Source organism: Convolutriloba macropyga, chromosome 10 (assembly GCF_964194025.1).
Source record: "Convolutriloba macropyga chromosome 10, txConMacr16.3, whole genome shotgun sequence".
NCBI lineage: Eukaryota > Metazoa > Xenacoelomorpha > Acoela > Convolutidae > Convolutriloba > Convolutriloba macropyga.
In genome coordinates, this window is record NC_134477.1 from 52,641,546 (window position 1) to 52,659,877 (window position 18,332).

General features: G+C 35.7%; 1 protein-coding gene across 2 annotated transcripts in view; it reads left to right on the forward strand.

The window, feature by feature from the left end:
* LOC142348687 (uncharacterized) overlaps positions 1-14,817 on the forward strand; it is a 40,688-nt gene extending 25,871 nt beyond the window's left edge. Inside the window, exon 4 of one of the 2 annotated variants that reach the window (XM_075400134.1) lies at positions 14,326-14,817. In XM_075400134.1, coding sequence (XP_075256249.1) covers positions 14,326-14,636 — 311 coding nt within the window. In that variant the 3' untranslated portion in view covers positions 14,637-14,817. Of the gene's footprint in view, positions 1-14,286 lie in introns of both variants that reach the window. The other variant, XM_075400132.1, reaches the window with a different exon arrangement.
* Positions 14,818-18,332: the final 3,515 nt, after the last annotated feature.

Below are 18,332 nucleotides of genomic sequence, written 5' to 3' on the forward strand. Positions count from 1 at the left end.
TAAAAAGTTTGATTTCAGCGAAACGGACATCAGAAATGAAAAGTTACTTCAGTAAATAAAAACTCTAACCAAAAACGAAGACGTATACTCACACCACAAGTACGATGTAGGAAAAATTATACTAAAGCTCCTTGTCAAGCTTTAACCAAATTCAACCCTAGCTAAACAAAGGCCCTCTAAGGTACCTCTGCATTACCAAGAAAAATTAGAAATCTCACTTGAACAATTGTGTAAATCAGGTATATTTCGAGAAATGGGTAATGATAAAGAAATAGGATTAGAATTAATCCAATTATCATCCTACCCAAGGGGAAAACTGTTAAATTGGTAATTGTTACTAGATATTTAAATTCAATTACCGATTCAAGTAGATATTCCTGGCCTCTTGAACCCATTGGGACTTTGCTAACTAGATTAAAAGAAAACTACTTTCCTACGAGTGATCTTTGTTCAGCCTACAATCAAGTAACCCTTACAGAGGAAACAAAACAACTTGTAAGCATTGTAATTGGACCAAAGCAGTACACATTTGAACGTGGATTCTACGGTCTATGTGGACTCCCTAACATCTTTTGTCGAATTATGACTATTCATTTTGCACCACTAATTAGGAACAAACAAGCAAGCGTTAAAAGCACAACCTGAGAAAACAAATTTTTTTCTAAGAAAAGTACAATTTCTTGGAAATGTAGTAGGTAAAGACGGAAAAAAACCAGTAAGAAAACGAGTTGCAGATCTTAAAGCATTGAAGTCACCAGAAAACAAGCGTGATATCATGAGAGTTTTAGGATGTCTAGGATTTTACAGCATGTATATTAAAAATTTACATGTGGATGGCAAACTGTTCTACGACCTAACAAAATCCAAAACTAAATTTGCTTGGACACCAGTGAAAAACTATTTAACGAGATCAAAAATAGAATTTGCGAGGATGCCATACTAGCCATACATAAAATACCCCTTTCATGTGCATGTGGACGCCTCCTCAATAGATGTAGGCTCAATTCTAGTTCAAGAGTTTCCCGAAGGAAAACGAATAGTGTCATTCAATTCCAGACTCTACACCAAAGAAGAACAAAAAATGAGCAAAACAGCACGCGAACTTTGTGGTGTAACATCAGCATTACAAACTTATGAACATTAGTTGATTGGTTTCCCCCATCCTGTATACGTTTATACTGACCATGAGCCATTAATGTAATTATGGGGCAGGCGAGGAAAACTCTCACACAGATTTTTCCGATACCAACTATTAATATCTCAGTTTCAAAATTTGAAAATTATCTGGATCGAAGGAAAGAACTTAGCTTTCCCAGATATATTAGGCCGTAATGTCAAAACCAAAAACCTTGATAGATATCAACTAAAACACAAAAAACGCCAAAAGATATTAGCTTCTACGATCAAAACGGTAATCAAGAAATATACTTCATTCTGCGTGATAATGAAAAAGGCCCAGCAGATGATTTTTTCCCAATCCTTAAGCAAAGCAAGACGGGAATTGATAAATACATTTTTAAAAACGACAAAATGGATGGACAACGATACTACCCCTACCAAAACAGTTTTTGTTCAATAAATAACGTCTTGGAAAACTTTGCCTATGGCTCATCTATCAACCATTATAGAAGCCACCTTAAAAACCAAATAACACCTGTGTATGAAGAGGTTGAATCTGATAGCTCTGATCATTATACTGAGATTCGAAAATTATTCGATGAAAATTTGAATTATTCGATGAAAATCCTTCCTCTCAAAATGAAAGATACTAAGAACAAAGTGAGGATCTTCAGGAAGTTGAAACAGATTCAGCTATCGAGTATGAAGAATTCTTCCTAGCAAAAAATACTATCTCTGATAATTCAGAAATTGCAAAAAAATCCCCTGACCCATCAAAAGTAGAAGATGGAAAAGAACTCATTTAAAAACTTACGTCCTTTGCTTGCGAAGTAGATTTAAACACAGAATTGCTATGTCAAGAACAATTAAAAGATGCTGTACTACAATAAATTCGACAAATGAGATCCGGAAACAATAAAAAGGAGGAAAACATTGAATACTATAAATCAAAAGATATAACGTCTTACATCAACAAGTTTGAAAAATTGTGTTTTGTAGGATATCTATTATGCATGAACGAGTCTTCAGATGACACTGACATTGAAATTCTAAAGATTTGCGTTCCTTTATCTCTGTTCTTTAAGGTTTTTATTGTTAGCACATTGTGAAATATCAGGACAAGTTGGGATTGACAAAACCCTTGATAACATTAAACAAGTTTTCTATTGGCCCGGTCTGTATAAGCGAATAGAAAACTTAATCGCAGATTGTTTAGACTGTCAGAGAAATAAACATAAAAAGAGAAGTCTTTAGGAAGCACCATTGGAATAATGGACTGACACAGTGCCCTTTCCATTTCATACGGTCCACATTGATCACAAAGGACCACTCGATCCCCCGTCAAATGGAAAACACCACTGCTTAAGGATTATTGATGGATTTTTTTTCTCGATTTGTTCAGGTTTATCCTGTACACTCAACCAATGCTGTTGACACTATTCACGCTTTTGAAAAAATTTATACTATCCTTTGGGATACCCCAAAAACTAGTCCTAACTTTACTAGTTTTTTTTCCACGAATTTGATATCACTCACGCTCCGAGAACAGTTTTTCTCCATGGACCAATGGAAAAGTTGAGGTACAAAATAAACATTTAATTGCAGTTTTTCGAATATTCCTAGATGAAGCCCAAGGTAGATGGGACGAACATAACGCCAGCACTGGTGCTTCTCATATGAGATTGTCTTCGAACAAAAACCGTAAATCCCGTTTTCTCTATAACTAGGACTATTAAAAGATTCCAAACTGACATATAATTCAGGGTTGTGCAAAGATCTTCCGTTGCACAGACATACCCTTCAAACTTCAAAAATCAAAGAGATTGATAAATTACTAAAACTCACTATCAACAATTCTCTTTTACAACGTGAAAGTCGGCTCAAACAAATTTATAACAACGCCTACAACATAAGTGTCGAGAACAATATTCGAGCTCATAGATACCGAAACAAGCATAAATTGGGTAAACCTCTAGAAATTGGTTGAAAAGTTTTGATGGAGAAGCACCAAATTGAATAAGGCAAATCAAAAAAGTTACAGGAACTAAGATCTGGACCATACACAGTAACGAATAAAATCACTAATGTAAATTATGAAGTAATTTTAGATAGTAATGATTCTTTGAAAAAAATAGCACACCGAAATCATATAGTTGAATATTACCCTGCCGAGGAAACGATACCAAAACGTACTTTAGACTAAGGAATCGATAGCAATAACTCAGAAATCTTCTACAAAAACCTAATGACCAGTCAAATAAACAAACTAAACGCTCCTTTAACCAAGCATTCTTTTCAAAATCCGTGCAATACTGAGTAGTTTCCGGTAGAGAATTTACCAAAAAAAATTTGAATTTCCTGTAAATAAAATATATTTAGATAAAACTCCACCAAAAGCCGATTCTGGGTTTACAGGAGGTACTCCGACTGGCTCTAACTCGAATCACGAAAGCAATGGAAACATTAGTGAAGTCCCTTATTGTGCTTCCACCCCCGTACCTCAGAGTTTATCTAGACAATTTAACTACCGTAATTTAAGTCCTATACGAAGACTTCCACCAATTAATATCCAAAATCCGCAGCATACTGCGACAGAAAGCAATACTAACACAAACACTAGGTCTTCTAAACGTTCAAAAAAAGCCTCCTCCCGCTATCAGGCTGGAATTATTTAACTTCCTTTTAGTTACCAATAAACCCAGACAGTGTGACTGGACGTACCTATCACTAACCAAACTTAAAAATTCCCTCCTGGCTAGGTAGCTGACAAATACAGGATGAACAGAAATCCTCGTCATTGCAATTTGAATATGATTTTTCTCGTTGTTATCATTTTTTACCTTATTATTTTTCTTACTCACATTAAAACCAGTCCTATTTCTTCCGACGATCTAAATGACGTTTCCAATAAATTAAGAGTTATTCATTACGATTGCTCTCAAATTGGTAAAAACAAAATATATGCCTTAAGTAAAGTAGCGTCTTGTAAGATCACACCCGAAACATTTCAAATGGTAGATACTCCGGTTACACTTTATCAAAGATTTTATCGAACTTTTGTAAAAGCACAATGTGTAGCGCTAAAGCAATGGTCTTACGTTACAATTAAGGTATGTTGTCACATTCATCAATAGTACACAATGCTCCAGTCATTACTTATGATCTCATTGTATCTCCAGATCAATGTTTACAAGCTAACAAAACAGGAAAATTAAAAGTTACAGTATATTGTGACAAAATAGATGTTGATATAAAATACAGAGTAAGTAAGGTGTCTTACCACAACAGAGAAACAAAATTTAATAAAGATTACCCAACATTGTGTGATGATTGTGGACAAAACATTATTCCCTTGAGATTTTGATGCAGCAAGGTATATTGGATATTGATATAAAGGATAGACCCATTTATAACAGTCAAGGACATGAACTTCCTTTTGCACTATCAGAAAAGGGTTGTTCTTCAACATCACGCGACCCATTTGCATATATAAGGGAGGCACCGGAAAATTGTATAGTTACCAAAAGACTTTAACAAAATACTAAAACGCTAAAACATGAAAAGAAACCTGGTAACGTACAGTATTTCATAGTGGGTGATGAAAAACCCGAGACACCATATGAAGTCCCAGGAACGTACTTTCCTGCTGAAGTGGATATCAAAATTAGAATAGTTGACGAAAAAGAAAAGGTTTGCGGAAAACCTGAATTCCTTTATAGAACCATTTTAGATTCATTGTATATTCCGTGTACTGGCGGATTTAACATGAAGAAGACTGGCGTACCAAATAAAAAAGCGTTACAGCAATTCTTTCATAAACTTCGTGTTGAACCTGACAATAGCTTAAGTGTAAATGGATTAAATAGAGTGCCGTCTGCTGATTAAGACTATTCAGCCTCCTATAATGGTTTCCACCCTGGAAAACACGTAGGAAGATAAACTGGATTACAATCTTAATCTCGCGGTAAAAATGGATTACATACTTTATCATAATTACCTGCAAATAAAACACGCATGGAAAAGTATGGCCATGAATCAACGCCAACTTGATCGCACCCAAAAACAAATGATAATTATGTTAGCCACTCAAAATAACCGTTTGGCTGGATTCATGCTCACCGGCAACCGCTCAATGTTTTGACACCGATGGTAGCATAGGTTGGTTATACCAGTGCCCGAAACGAAATTCAACACTTAAAGTTCTTCCTCAGTGCTATGATAGGATTCCTATCCATTATAAAGACAGGACCATGTTTGTTGACCCAGTTACCCGACAAACCTATCCTGCTGCTAACGAAGTAAAATGTGTTGGAGGTTACAAAAATGCTTTCCAACTTGATACTGATGATGATAATTCATGATACCTTTTAAGGCCAGCACCTGTTCCTTTACAAACGCCAAGAATATTTGCACCAAAATTTGTAGGTTCTACACCAAAATTTACCGGATATGAATCGCAACGAGCCGGTATTTAGAAACTAAATCAACTAAAAAGCCTTTTGGGACAATATCTTGCATTCCGACGCATCAAAAGCCGTCCTAAGAAAAATTTCCAGAGACGTTTTGATGGGTAGACAAACTGATCATACACAAAACGATGTTTTTGCTTCCGCAAGGAGAATAAATCAACAAATCTACCTCGATTCATTGTTATTGCCACAATTTTTCTCAAATCGCACTTTCAAGCTCAATTTGGGCACCATAACTTATTACCTTGAAAAAATCGGACTGTATTTTGCATGCTTTCTTTGCTTAAAATTCATCACTGACATCGTGGTTGCAATAATTCGATTTGAACTTCACAGTATCTCATACAAAACTTTAGGATTTTGGAAAGTAATGTTAGGAGCAATATACAACTTATTCATTCTATCTTTTTTTACTCCTGTTTTTTTTTATCAAATGAAAATAGACCTAGTGCTCCACTTGCTCTTCATGCAATTCAAGATCAGTACCATACATATAGTACAAGTGAAAAACAACACGATTGAATAGAAAACCCCTCAGAAGAGGAGATAATGAAGGAAGATAATTTATACCCAAATTTGAACCAAAATTCCACTTCAAAAATCCAAGTTTTTCCCCCATAAAACTTAAACAAAAATGTAAAATTATTTCATTTCTGGCATGAAAAATTGACACCTGAGCATGCACAGAAATTTCACCAACCAACCAAACGCACTCTTCATTCGATTTGGATTATATACTGGACAATTATTGGCAGCTAGTATTTATTGCAAGGACAAAAATGTTTTAATAAGAGTTGCTTCTTTTCATTATACCAACGTACTTGAGTTAAGTCTACCCTGTAGTTTTTTTTTATTTATTATCGGTTATTACGATCACTAATTGATGAAAACATAAGCTTTGTAAACATAGCATAGTTTTGAAATTGTTAAAACTTACCCAAAACAGAATTTTTACGATCAATTAATCTGTATTAAACTTGTTAAGTACTTTCTTTTCAAAGATTGTTTAGTGTCAATTTACCAAATAAGAAGAACTTTTATACAAGAACAAAATATTATTACTCCTTTATTGATTTTAGACTTTGCGACTTTGAGTTTTGGGATAATTGGGATACTTGCAGTGTATCAATAACCCCTCTGTGTCCATATTGGAAGTACTTTGCCTATCTAGCGCTATATAACATAACTACCAACAGATTTAACATCTCACAAATGATCCATCTAACAGACAGGAATTTATCCGTGAAAATTAACAACCAAGAGCCTCTATTATTGGCTGTACAACACGTCTCCACTCATATGGTAACACAATTCGTTACACTGCCTAACAGCATTATATATAAAACGTTAGCTGTACTCATCAATAACCCCAATTTCCTGGATTTTCTTTTCTTCTTAGCAACCAAAACTAATAGCACCTTCACATTGCCCCAACCAATTTATTTGTTCTAAAATCGATTAAAAATACAAAAAAAATTTGATACAAATCCAGTTTTTTGAAAAAAATTTTAAAACAACCGAGAGCGATCAAAGTACTCCGTTACTAGGCATACATTTTGAGTACCTTGAAACCTGGACTGATTATTCCCTTACATTATCAACAGCTTCCACTTATTGGACATTTTTCTCTGACTTATGTAACAATTTAGATTTAAAAAACCCTATTCCGATTGATTTAGATCTACTATGATGCTGTTTCACTTCAACGAACGCTTGGTAGATATAACATCGTTGAAAAGTTCTTTCACAACCACCCCAACTGGAAAATTAAGCCATGTATCATCACTCACCTCTCAGATTGGGAAGATGGTAGGGCGTATTCAATTCAGGTCACGATGGGAATGAAATATTGAGTGTTCTTCTTTGCGATTACTGACTTTGAAGAGATTACCATCCAGCTGAACAACATACTGTAAAAAAGTATACTTTCGAAAATAATTATGCAACCGTATTTTGCTAATAGTAAAAAGGTTAAAATAATAAATGTTCAACGCTGGTTTCAACAACAACAAGACGGATATTTAGCTTCTTGCAAAAGGATTCTTTTCTTCTATTTGCGGAACGGTGTAACCGGCAGCTTCCGTGTTTACCCCTCAGATGTCGATTTCAAATTTTTTTTGAGATCTCTGAATCCCAAACAACAACACAAAGCATAGTCCAATAGAACAACAGTTTTTCCCTTTTTCTTCTAAAAAAATTCTTTCCTACCTCAAAAAGACGAAAGCCCCTTTAACAAAATGTTTCTTTACATAAACAAAAACTTTGTAAAAATTACGTTAATCCAGAAAAGTTTCCCAGTAATCAATTTTGGGCTCATACCAAGCAAAGAAGTCCATTTTTGTCACACTAAGACCAAACAATACGAAAATATGACAATAAAACAAGATCACTCTCATTGGGAATTTTTCTTCAAATTACTTGATTTACAGACACCACTACCTACACAACTAGATTATTGTTAGATAACACATCTTTTCTATTTAGACGCTCTGAATGGGTAATATATTCATCACCTTCCAACCACCCCTCATTGACACAACCACCAAAGTTGAATGCCCTATTTGCTACTTATCCTGCAGAACTTTCAAAAAATTACACAAAAAATCCTCAAAAACCGGACTCCTCAATTCGCTTGTCTCCCCTGTAGAGATCAGTTATTTAACTTTGCAATAATCCAAGTTGCCCCATTGTGTCACCCCCAATTATACTTTGAGTAATTGCCACCATCTCCAATGCGATAGTTACCAACAAATAAAAAAGCATAAAATGGCCCATAGCCATTTCGCATACGTGCACTCAATAAAACTTATATGTTGGGACTGTCTGCCATATAACGCTACCAAATTCCCCTTGTGCATGGAAGCAATTGACCCAAACAATCCCTAGTAATAGCAGCTTTACCAATATCTAAACTAAGGTTAAACCATAATACATTTAATTTTTTTTCACATTACCTTTTTTCGAACTAATTTCGTTAAATTGCTTCCTAGAACTTTGCAAAAATTCCTCATTGAGATTTTTTTAATAACTTCACCTTGCTACAGTGGTCCTTTAATTTTCTTCCTTGTCGGCATTAGTATCCCTTTTACCCTTCTGCTCCTCCTCATAGCGAGTCAAGCTCCACATTTCCCGCAAGCACGACGAGCACTAACCTGGTAATACAAAATTCTTACAATTTTTTTAAACATGGGTACTCAAATTTTCAAAACAAGTAAACCAAAAACCATAAAAGGACCACTTCAGTGTTTGTATTGTCATGAAAAAGTAACTGTATTCAAAAAATTACATGCAGAAGATAAAGACGAACAATTACACGTAGCGTGTTTAATATGTTACAAACATGTAATTACAGATATGGGATATGATATGTGCGCAAAATGTACAAAATTCAACATCATTTTTTCAATCTTCCTATGGTTCCAGTGTGAATCCTGCAAAGCAATAAAATTACAGTACTCTATTGCAAAAATCCTTCCTTTTTCAACACATAGTCCAGTTAACTACTGCAAAAGTTGTGCTAATGATTACCCAGCCTGTACAATATGCGCTAAAACATTAAACATCTAAAAGATACAAACTTCCCATATAGAATGGCTATCCAAAATTTCATCCATTCAATCAGCTCTTTCATGGCTATTTCCATAACCATCCTCATCTTATGCACTATATTTCAAATCCTTTTTTTCCTTCCTTGAAGAGGAAATAAAATTAATCTGATGGGCTTATATCTACGGCGGAACACTAACACGATAATTGAAATAACCAAAAATTTTCTTTCTCCAGCTCAGCAAGTTTGTCTCCCCAGCTGCACGGGTCGTGGCAGCAGTTCATAATGTGACACACTCCCCAAGTTCACACCTCCGGGCAGCGGAGAAAGACGTACGTGTGTCAGGGCTGCCCGCCTGACATAAATATAATTTTTTTTATTGACTCCCCCCTTTAATCAAAACTTGCAAAATTTTCGAAAAATCCCCCGTCTCAAAAATGGGAATATCCCCTTCATCCTTCCAAATACCACGTTGGCTTACCCATAAAGCAAAAATTATTTTTCCTAGTTGCTCTCAAAATTGCGAAACATTTGAAAAGTTTAATGAGGACCCGCACTACATATGCATCCCATGCAAAGACGCTCTCTATAAAAACTATCCAAATCCAAAATGCCAAGTTTGTTTCAGACCAAGTTGTTTGGCGTTCACAATCACATATTACTTCATTTGTTATTCATGCAGAAGAACAAGGAAGCAAATAGCGATAACAAAAAATACACACCTCCAATGTCATGAAGACAAAACATTCTGCAGGAGTTGCATCAACGTGTTTAAAAAATGCCCAGTTTGCAAAATCAAGTTGCTCAGTACCTAAAAATGAGTATCTATCAGATATTGACCATTCGGTTCATAAAGAGAAACATATTGTCAGTTTTACTAGGATACATCAGTTGGAAAATCTTAAAACAAATAAAAATTGGGCACCTAAGCTCATTCTATGTACATTTAGTTTTTTGTACCTTATGATTTTCAAATTTTCTATCTTTATCCGTGGTGAGGGCTGAGCCACACACAAAATCATAGTAAAAACATAAAAACCTCTGAAAAATTGCAGTTAGCAAAGAAAAACGATTTTCTAATCACCTAATTCAGAAAAGAGACAAACGAACCTAAAATTGAAACCTTACAAAAAATATCAAAAACAAATGAGCTATCAATTTTTTATCGCATTACTTTTTTTTAATCAATTTGCAAGATAATTGCGATCTTATATACAACGCCATAATGTGTGATACTAATGACACAGGCTAACCAAACCAAAACATATTCAAGATCAACTACCAGGGAAACAACATGACAATCAAGTCCTCAGTAAAAAGCATTTTTGTGTCGCAAGCACAAATATGCAATCAACGACAACAACCAATGACATCTAAACTGCCAACATTCACAAACACGAAGCAGTTTACCTAAGCCTCAAGTATTTTCGAAGCCCCCATTCAAACCACAGAGCGCATCGAATGTTTTACCAGACAGTAAGGAATATGATCCCCAAAACAACTGGCAAGTAAGCCGCGAACGAACTTACGAACTTGCGAACCAGTCACGCCATGCTGATAAAATAAGAGAATTAAGTAATATAAACGACCTCATGACCGATGAGGAAAGAAAAGACACAAAAAAATGCTTGGTGGTTCAGAAAAGCAGGGAGAACGAATTCAGCCCTGAGAAACCAAGATTTGTGACAAATATGAGATATGCACTGAAAACAGAATTCAACAGCTTCAGAATTGCAGGTGAGGTCAAAATTCAAAATACTGCCGCAGATGAAGAATTCTTTGCAAAAAGTAGTGAATTACCCATCATACCAGACTTCTCACTCCATGACAACCTCAAAGTATGGAGAATTAAGAAAAGGAGTGATTAACAAAAAACCTATTCGGTTAGAAAAAATCAGCTGGATGTATATGTAAACGTTCCCTACTCCGCAATAACTGCCTTTCCGACGCCATCTGACCATACAGGAGAAACATCGAAAGAATCTCTGATTTCCGAAAATTCCAAGTTCCGTCAAGAACTAATCATTAAGGAAACAGTGTTACAAGAAATAACAATAAATTGGAAAAACTTAGAGTGAAATTGGACCAGCAAGAAAAAGAAACTACCGACGATTACTGGAGACGCCAGTACGTAATCTCAAAACAGCTTGAGAAGACTGAGTAAAGTAACCTCAAAACACTCAATCAAGCCAATGCACTTAAACATTTGGAAGCTACATCAGCCAACCAGAAACTTCGAGCGGAGAAAAAAAAACTAATTGAGCAAGTCAAACAATTATCCGCTCAATTAGATAAACATAAGAAGAAGAACCGAAAACAAAAGATAATAAAGAAAATATCAATCATAGAAAAAGATCACGAAGAAAACGAAATAGTTGAAGTTTTCGATATCATGGACGACGGAAATGACCAATCCAGAATCCAGTGATACTACTATCCGAGTTCTTCCTCTGAAGAGAAACTAGATCTAGCCTTTATACCAACAGACTTGTCGCCTTTTGTGATTTTTTTATATGATCATCAATGTAACATAAACCATCTACATTTCATACCAGTTTCTTCCACCACTACTCCACTCAGCATACATGCGGTCTGAAATCTTCAAAAACTCATTACTTAATACAACTTTAATAAAATTTTCCAAAACGTTCTCGAGTAAAAAAAATTATTTACGATGCAGCATGTTTCTTTTTTATTCATTTTTTTTATCTTGTTAAAAATCGGGGTGAGCTGTAGTATTAGAACCACTAAATTAAGAGCCGATAATTAATCCGGCATATCCACCGAATAATTTATAATTTAACGCTTTAACTACCAGTACTTTTAACAACCGCCAAACAAATTAACGCGCGCTTAGGCTAACATTATATTAACATCTGAGCTTTTAGTTTCTAATTACTAACGCGCCTCAATTTTAGGCCTGGATTATCCAGGACCAAATTCAAATTGGAACTTGAAATAAATTTAAATAGGCGCCGATAATACTGCTCAATTTCGCTGCTTATTGGGTGACATTTGAAACTCAGGGAAATTGCTAAGAGCGATGCAAGTGGATCACGGGATGGCAATAGTTCCCCCACAAAACCCTCCCACTAATCTAGCGGAACGGAAGACATCAGGCGCCTACGCAAGGATGAAATAGGCTCATTTGCTTCCGCTTTTTAAAGATTTTCTATAGGAAAAATATAATAATTTCATGAGATGAGCAGAATTAATTCTCTCAATTTCTCGGCCAATAGGACAATTATGAAATCTTTTCACTATGGACGTGAACCTGGTTTTCCGCCCCCTATCGGCCCAATGCTTCATCGAAAATATTAAGGAAAAGAAGCAGGATGAGATTTATTTTGAACACACCTATAACCGCAGAAAACGGTTCTTTTTCTTTAACAGAAACTAGAATCTTCAAATATATACTGTTTAAACAGTACACAACTTATACAATAGACAACAATTCTTTCAGTAATTTTTTCGAAGTTTTTTAATTGATTTAGCTATTCACCAACACACAAGAAGGTTGGTAACGATCGTCACCCAGCTCATCCCGATTATACTACAATGCAACTGTAATTAGTAAGCTGTACTTTCATATTATTCTTTTGTAATTTAACTCTTTCAGCCCCCAACTTAAAATTGAGACTTATAGCACTCGACAGGTCTTAGGCATATATTCTTGCCTTCGATTTGTCTTTTATCAGACTAGACTACCCTGCATAAGACGGACTGCATATATCGCGGTCTTGCAAGTTTTTCCACTCAGTCTAGTTTGTTAGCATTTGCTCAGCAAAGCAATTCAAATTGAACAGAGTCAGTATTAAAAACGAAATCAGAAATGGAGACGGTTTAAACCTATGAAGCCCAATTTTAGATGCCCGTTACTCAAATTTTGTTCTTGGTTGCCATCTCTAATGCTTATTGGTATTGATACTAGCCCATGTGTTGTTGTTGTTGTTGTTGTTGTTGTTGTTGTTGTTGTTGTTGTTGTTGTTGTTGTTGTTGTTGTTGTTGTTGTTGTTGTTGTTGGGGATTTACAGCTGTGCTGAAGGGTCTAAAGTCCCAGTCATCAAATTAAAATAAGGTCCGATAGTTTCTACAGTTTTGACAATCGCAGAACAATTGCCAAGTGCAAATATTTCGCTCAGAAAATTTCTTCTCGAAAAAATTCCACATTGTACGTAATATTCGGTTTTTCAGTCCAGATGGTTCCCTTAAGTTTATTAAATTTTCTAGGCGGCTTGCAATTCGACAGGTTTTAAAGGTGAATTCGCTGCGCGCTTTCTCTGTTCGAGTTTTCGTCATTTTGAAAATTTCGTTGTTCCTTGTTTCTTTCGTATGTACTTCAGGTAGCTCGATGCCGCTATTCTCTTCATTCAAAGCTTTTGAAACCAGCAATAGATCGTTAAGTTGGATAAACATTGGTAATGGCAATATGTTTAATAGTCGAAGCTGACTTTTGTATCCTGTATCTTTATTTCCGTTATCCATTTGACTACCTTTTTTTAAACTTTTCCAGAATTTGAATTTCAGTTCTTCCTGCAGTCAAGCACGTGAAACCATACAGCAATACCGGCAGAATTAAGGACTTATATAATCCCAATTTCACAAACGTGTTTACTTTAGTTGCAACATTTCGCTTAAGCATGTACAGAACTTTATTTGCATTTCGTTGTGTGGTCTTACTACGAAACAGGAGTACGTTCAGCTCCAAAATGACATCAAAATAGGTTCGCACCTTAAAATTGTTTGTAAAAAAATGATTTTTTTTGTCTAGTTTTTTATCAATCCCAATCTTGGATATGCGAATCAACGGAGGCTATTTTCCGGCAATCTGCCGGGTTATGTTTTAGGATGCTTCTAGATGTTTACGTCGGTCTGGCCCACGACCACCTTTGGATCGAGTCGGTCTGTTAGGAAATATTCTGAGTCTGGCTCTAATAGGTCTGACGCATAGTACCCAAGTACTCCCCCCTCTCCGCGACCCATGTCCATCCCGACCTTGCCTGCTTTGGGTCACCCAATTCATCCTGGAGGCTCAAAATTGTGACTTTGTTACTGGCTACTAACATTATAAATAAAACAAAAATGAGATTGGGGTTGATGCGTGGTGGAAAAGACCTGATCGGGCAACACTGACCAAAAGTTCGTGTTAAGGTGTACTTCGATTTCTTGCTTGCATTCTAATGACTGCAGGATATAAAGACATGGAACACTTGTGGAATTTTACCTTCTATTATGGCTTCTACTTCACCTGGGCAGCACTTGTGTTCCCTGGATTCTTCATGAGCCTGGTCATTTTTTCGCATGTGAAAAGGATCGTAGGAAACGATGCAGAACAGTGTGCCCAAAATTATCCCCGCAACATGGGGGTAGATCGACCACGTGTTCAGACAGAAATTGCTTTGTCAGAAATTGTGGGAGAAAGTGAACAAACAGCACAATACGGAGATTTTGCAGAACCGCGAAACTTACAAAGGCAACCACCTCCGTCTTACAAGCTGTAGATACAGTTGGATAATATAAAGAAGGATCAAACAAACACGACATAGATACAGTCACACAAACACAAACACACGCATTCCAAATTCCTGCCCGTACCTAACTCCCAGTGCGTTTCAGTACTGTGCCAGTACAAATGCAATTCCTCGTCATTACTGAATCATAGACTGATTCTTGTCACTTTTTTGACTAGTCAGACTTGCGTTCAGTCTAATTTTACAAAGGTCAAACTTGGGCCAAGTGCAAAAATCAAGTTCTGTATAGAGATCGAACCCAAGATCTCCAGTTCCCTAGACGTTTGTCCTTTCTTCGCCACCATAACTGTTGCCAGATTTTTTCATTTGCGCCGTTAATATACGCTTGAAAGAAGCAAATGTCAAGCGACAAAGCGAGCAATTTATATTACATTGGAGACTTGCATTTAAAATTGCCAAGTACTGATTTACACTTGGAGTTTGGTACGGGTGTTTATCTCCACATCTGAAGTTACTAAAACTCATATATATCTGAGCAAGGTGTTCAGCTAAATTTCAATAATATTTGACCTGACTGGAGGTTGGTGGCAGAGCAATTCAGCGCTGAATCAGTCTAGAGACAATTTGTTTTTCTGGATGGCCAGTACTCTGTTCATGTCCCAATTTATACTGGCTAGTCTCCATCTTTGAGTAAAATTTATTGCATGAAGAAAAGTATGTTCAGCTCAACTCCCGCCAACAAGGTTTTCTTTATATGCGATTTGAACATCCGCGTGGGTACTTGAAGCAATTAATTTGCGTAGCAAGTCGTAGCCACTCAGCTAAGTAGGCTTTGTGGTAATTGCATACAAACTAGGTTAAGTAGTATAAAAATTACCAGTTATAAGGTAGAAAAAGTATGACACTATTCTGCTCAGACTTAATTTTGGGTATGAGTAATTTCATTTTCAAACTATACAAGATAAATTTAGCCTGGGCGAACTCTATGGCCTCAAAATAATCATAATGAAGAAAAACTGCACATAGAGAACCTTAAAATATTCTGAAGATGTTTTGCTCTTGTTTCAGCACTGCAATATTTTTTCTTGAAATGTGCGCTAATTCAGCGCTGAAATTCACTGAACCTCGAGTGCGTTTCATAGATAACGTTGTAACATCAATTTTCTGATAAATAATAAACTTTTCGGCTCTGAATATATATATAACTATATATATATATATATATATATATATATATATATATATATATATATATATATATAATATATATATATATATGATTTTAAGTTGCAAAAAATCTGAACAGTACCCAATTGACAGTTTTAGTTACAATATTTTTCCGGTCCATTTTAGAGCATTGTAATTTACAAACTTGAAATTGCAGCCTTTTGAGGATTGATTTCTTCATTTTTTGATTTGATTTAATAGGTGCTTAAAAAGCTAGCCGAATGAATTATTATTTGCGTCCTCGTGGAATTTTATATTTCAAAGAGTTTAACTTTTTTAATAGAAAATGTTGCTCGTTAATCCAAAGCCTTTAGTTGGGATGGCTGAGCAAAATTGAAAAGAACAACTAAAAAGGAGGACTTGGAGGACAAAAGAACAACTAAACGACGAGAATAACATTGAACAAAAGTTCAATGTTATCCCCCCGTGAAAAAAAAATCTGTTCACGCGAATTGTAAGAGCGATATTTGCATTTCCTTGAAACAAGCGTGTCGGCACCTTTAGAATAGTTTTCTTTAAAAATTTAAAAATCGAGCCCTTATTGTAGCCGATAACACCAAAAATGATATATTACAGAATTTTTTTGGTGCTCGTTATATGCAACAATTTTTGGTTGAAATACGTAATACTTTCAAACTGTAGCTGTGCTAGCTTTTAATAAATTCATATTGTTCATATATATAAACTTACTTAGCTTTAACAATATGTTTAAACATGTATAATTGGGGGTGTCAAACTAAGCGGGGAGGGGGGGGGGGGGGCTAGCAGAAAGGATCCCCACAATAACCAATTGGAGAATTGGATAATTGGAGAAAACTTCTTTTTTAATAACGAGCCTACCTAAGGCCTGTACTATGGTGTTGCCGTCGACCTGTCTGATGCTATCGTCCTTCGGAGTTGTACTTACATAAACATCAAAAGCATGATGAACTCACTAAGTTTCGCCATACGTTTGAACTATTTTAGTCACTCTTTTTAAGTGAGTCACATCTCAACCCGTGAAAGGGCAGTGTAACCAAAATCAGAACTAAATAAAACTTGATAGCAGTTTATACGTTCCCTATGTTTACACAGACACACTGTCAAAAAGGGGAGAAACTCAACCTCTGGCCACTGGGAAAATTCTGTACAATTTTTGATATTAAAAATCAATCTGGCTCAGCGAAGAAGTTCGAAAAGTTTGGAAACCTGGGGCCAACAAAAAGGAGATCAAGGAAAAGCGCATTTTAAACTCAAAAATGCATTTGTATGAAACACTTTGCCACTAAGATCATATCGATCATTCATTTGTGGTAATATTATTGTCAAAATTCCGTAAAAAATACATATGGAAATGCTTAAATCGGAAAAACAAATATTTTTAAAATGACGAAAGTTAGTGACAGTCGTATAATGGATAGCCGCATTATGATTCGCTGCTCACACGATGGTTTTATCAAAATCACAGAGAATTGACCAACCAACGGAAAATTATTTGATCTCGCAAACTATTTTTGTTAGGAAAACTGAGAATCATAATTTTGATAACTAAAACCATTATTTGTTTTATTCAGTATCAAAACATAATTATTCTAAAGAGGCTCAATCAAATTAGCAAAGCAGCAGAATTGACAACTTTGCAGTGAACTCAAGCATGAAAGAATACCTAATTTTAAATACCACTTCAGGTAGCCTAGACAACGATTATCCATATATTCAAAAGGGGAACGTAACAAACAACAAAAATCGAAATGGTGGAGTGACAAAAATCAGCCTCGTAATAAGCCAGCCGAGTAATTAACAGAGTACAACAATAAAATCTCGTCCGACTAAGTGTCAACTTTGAAGTTTTTCAGACCAAATTCTGACCAACCAAGACACTCCAGCCCCACCCCTATTCTTTTCGATTACAAAAACAAAAAATTCTGACCAACCAAGACACTCCAGCCCCACCCCTATTCTTTTCGATTACAAAAACAAAAAAAACTAGAGTTGAAAACAGGATTGGATATTGTCCCGGCTAGAGATAACAGAGTTATAATTAGAGGCAGAAGACTAAAAATATAGTTCCTTTTGCAACTGAACAGATAATAAAGCGGAGTCTACAAATTTTTAGATTATTTGGAAATAGTCCGATAACTCGAAAAGATGAAAAACAGAAACATGCAGTGAACGAAAATTGTAGTCCGAGCATCAAAGCTGGTAAAAATTTAACAAGAAAGATTGGGATGTTTTCTGCTAGCACCCCCCCCCCCCCCCCCCCAACCATGTATATTCGCTATTTTAGCACCCCCCAAAATCTACGTTGTTGCGAATTGTAAGAGCAATGTTTGGACTTCATTGCAAAATGAGTATCTAGGTAGATTGAAGGCACTTTTAGAAGAGTTTCCTCAATTTTTTTTACAATCCAGCCCTTATTATAGGCGATAACACTAAAAATGATATTATACAGAAATTTTTTACTGATGCTTACGTTATATGTAACACATTCTGTTGCAACACATAACACTTTCAAACCAT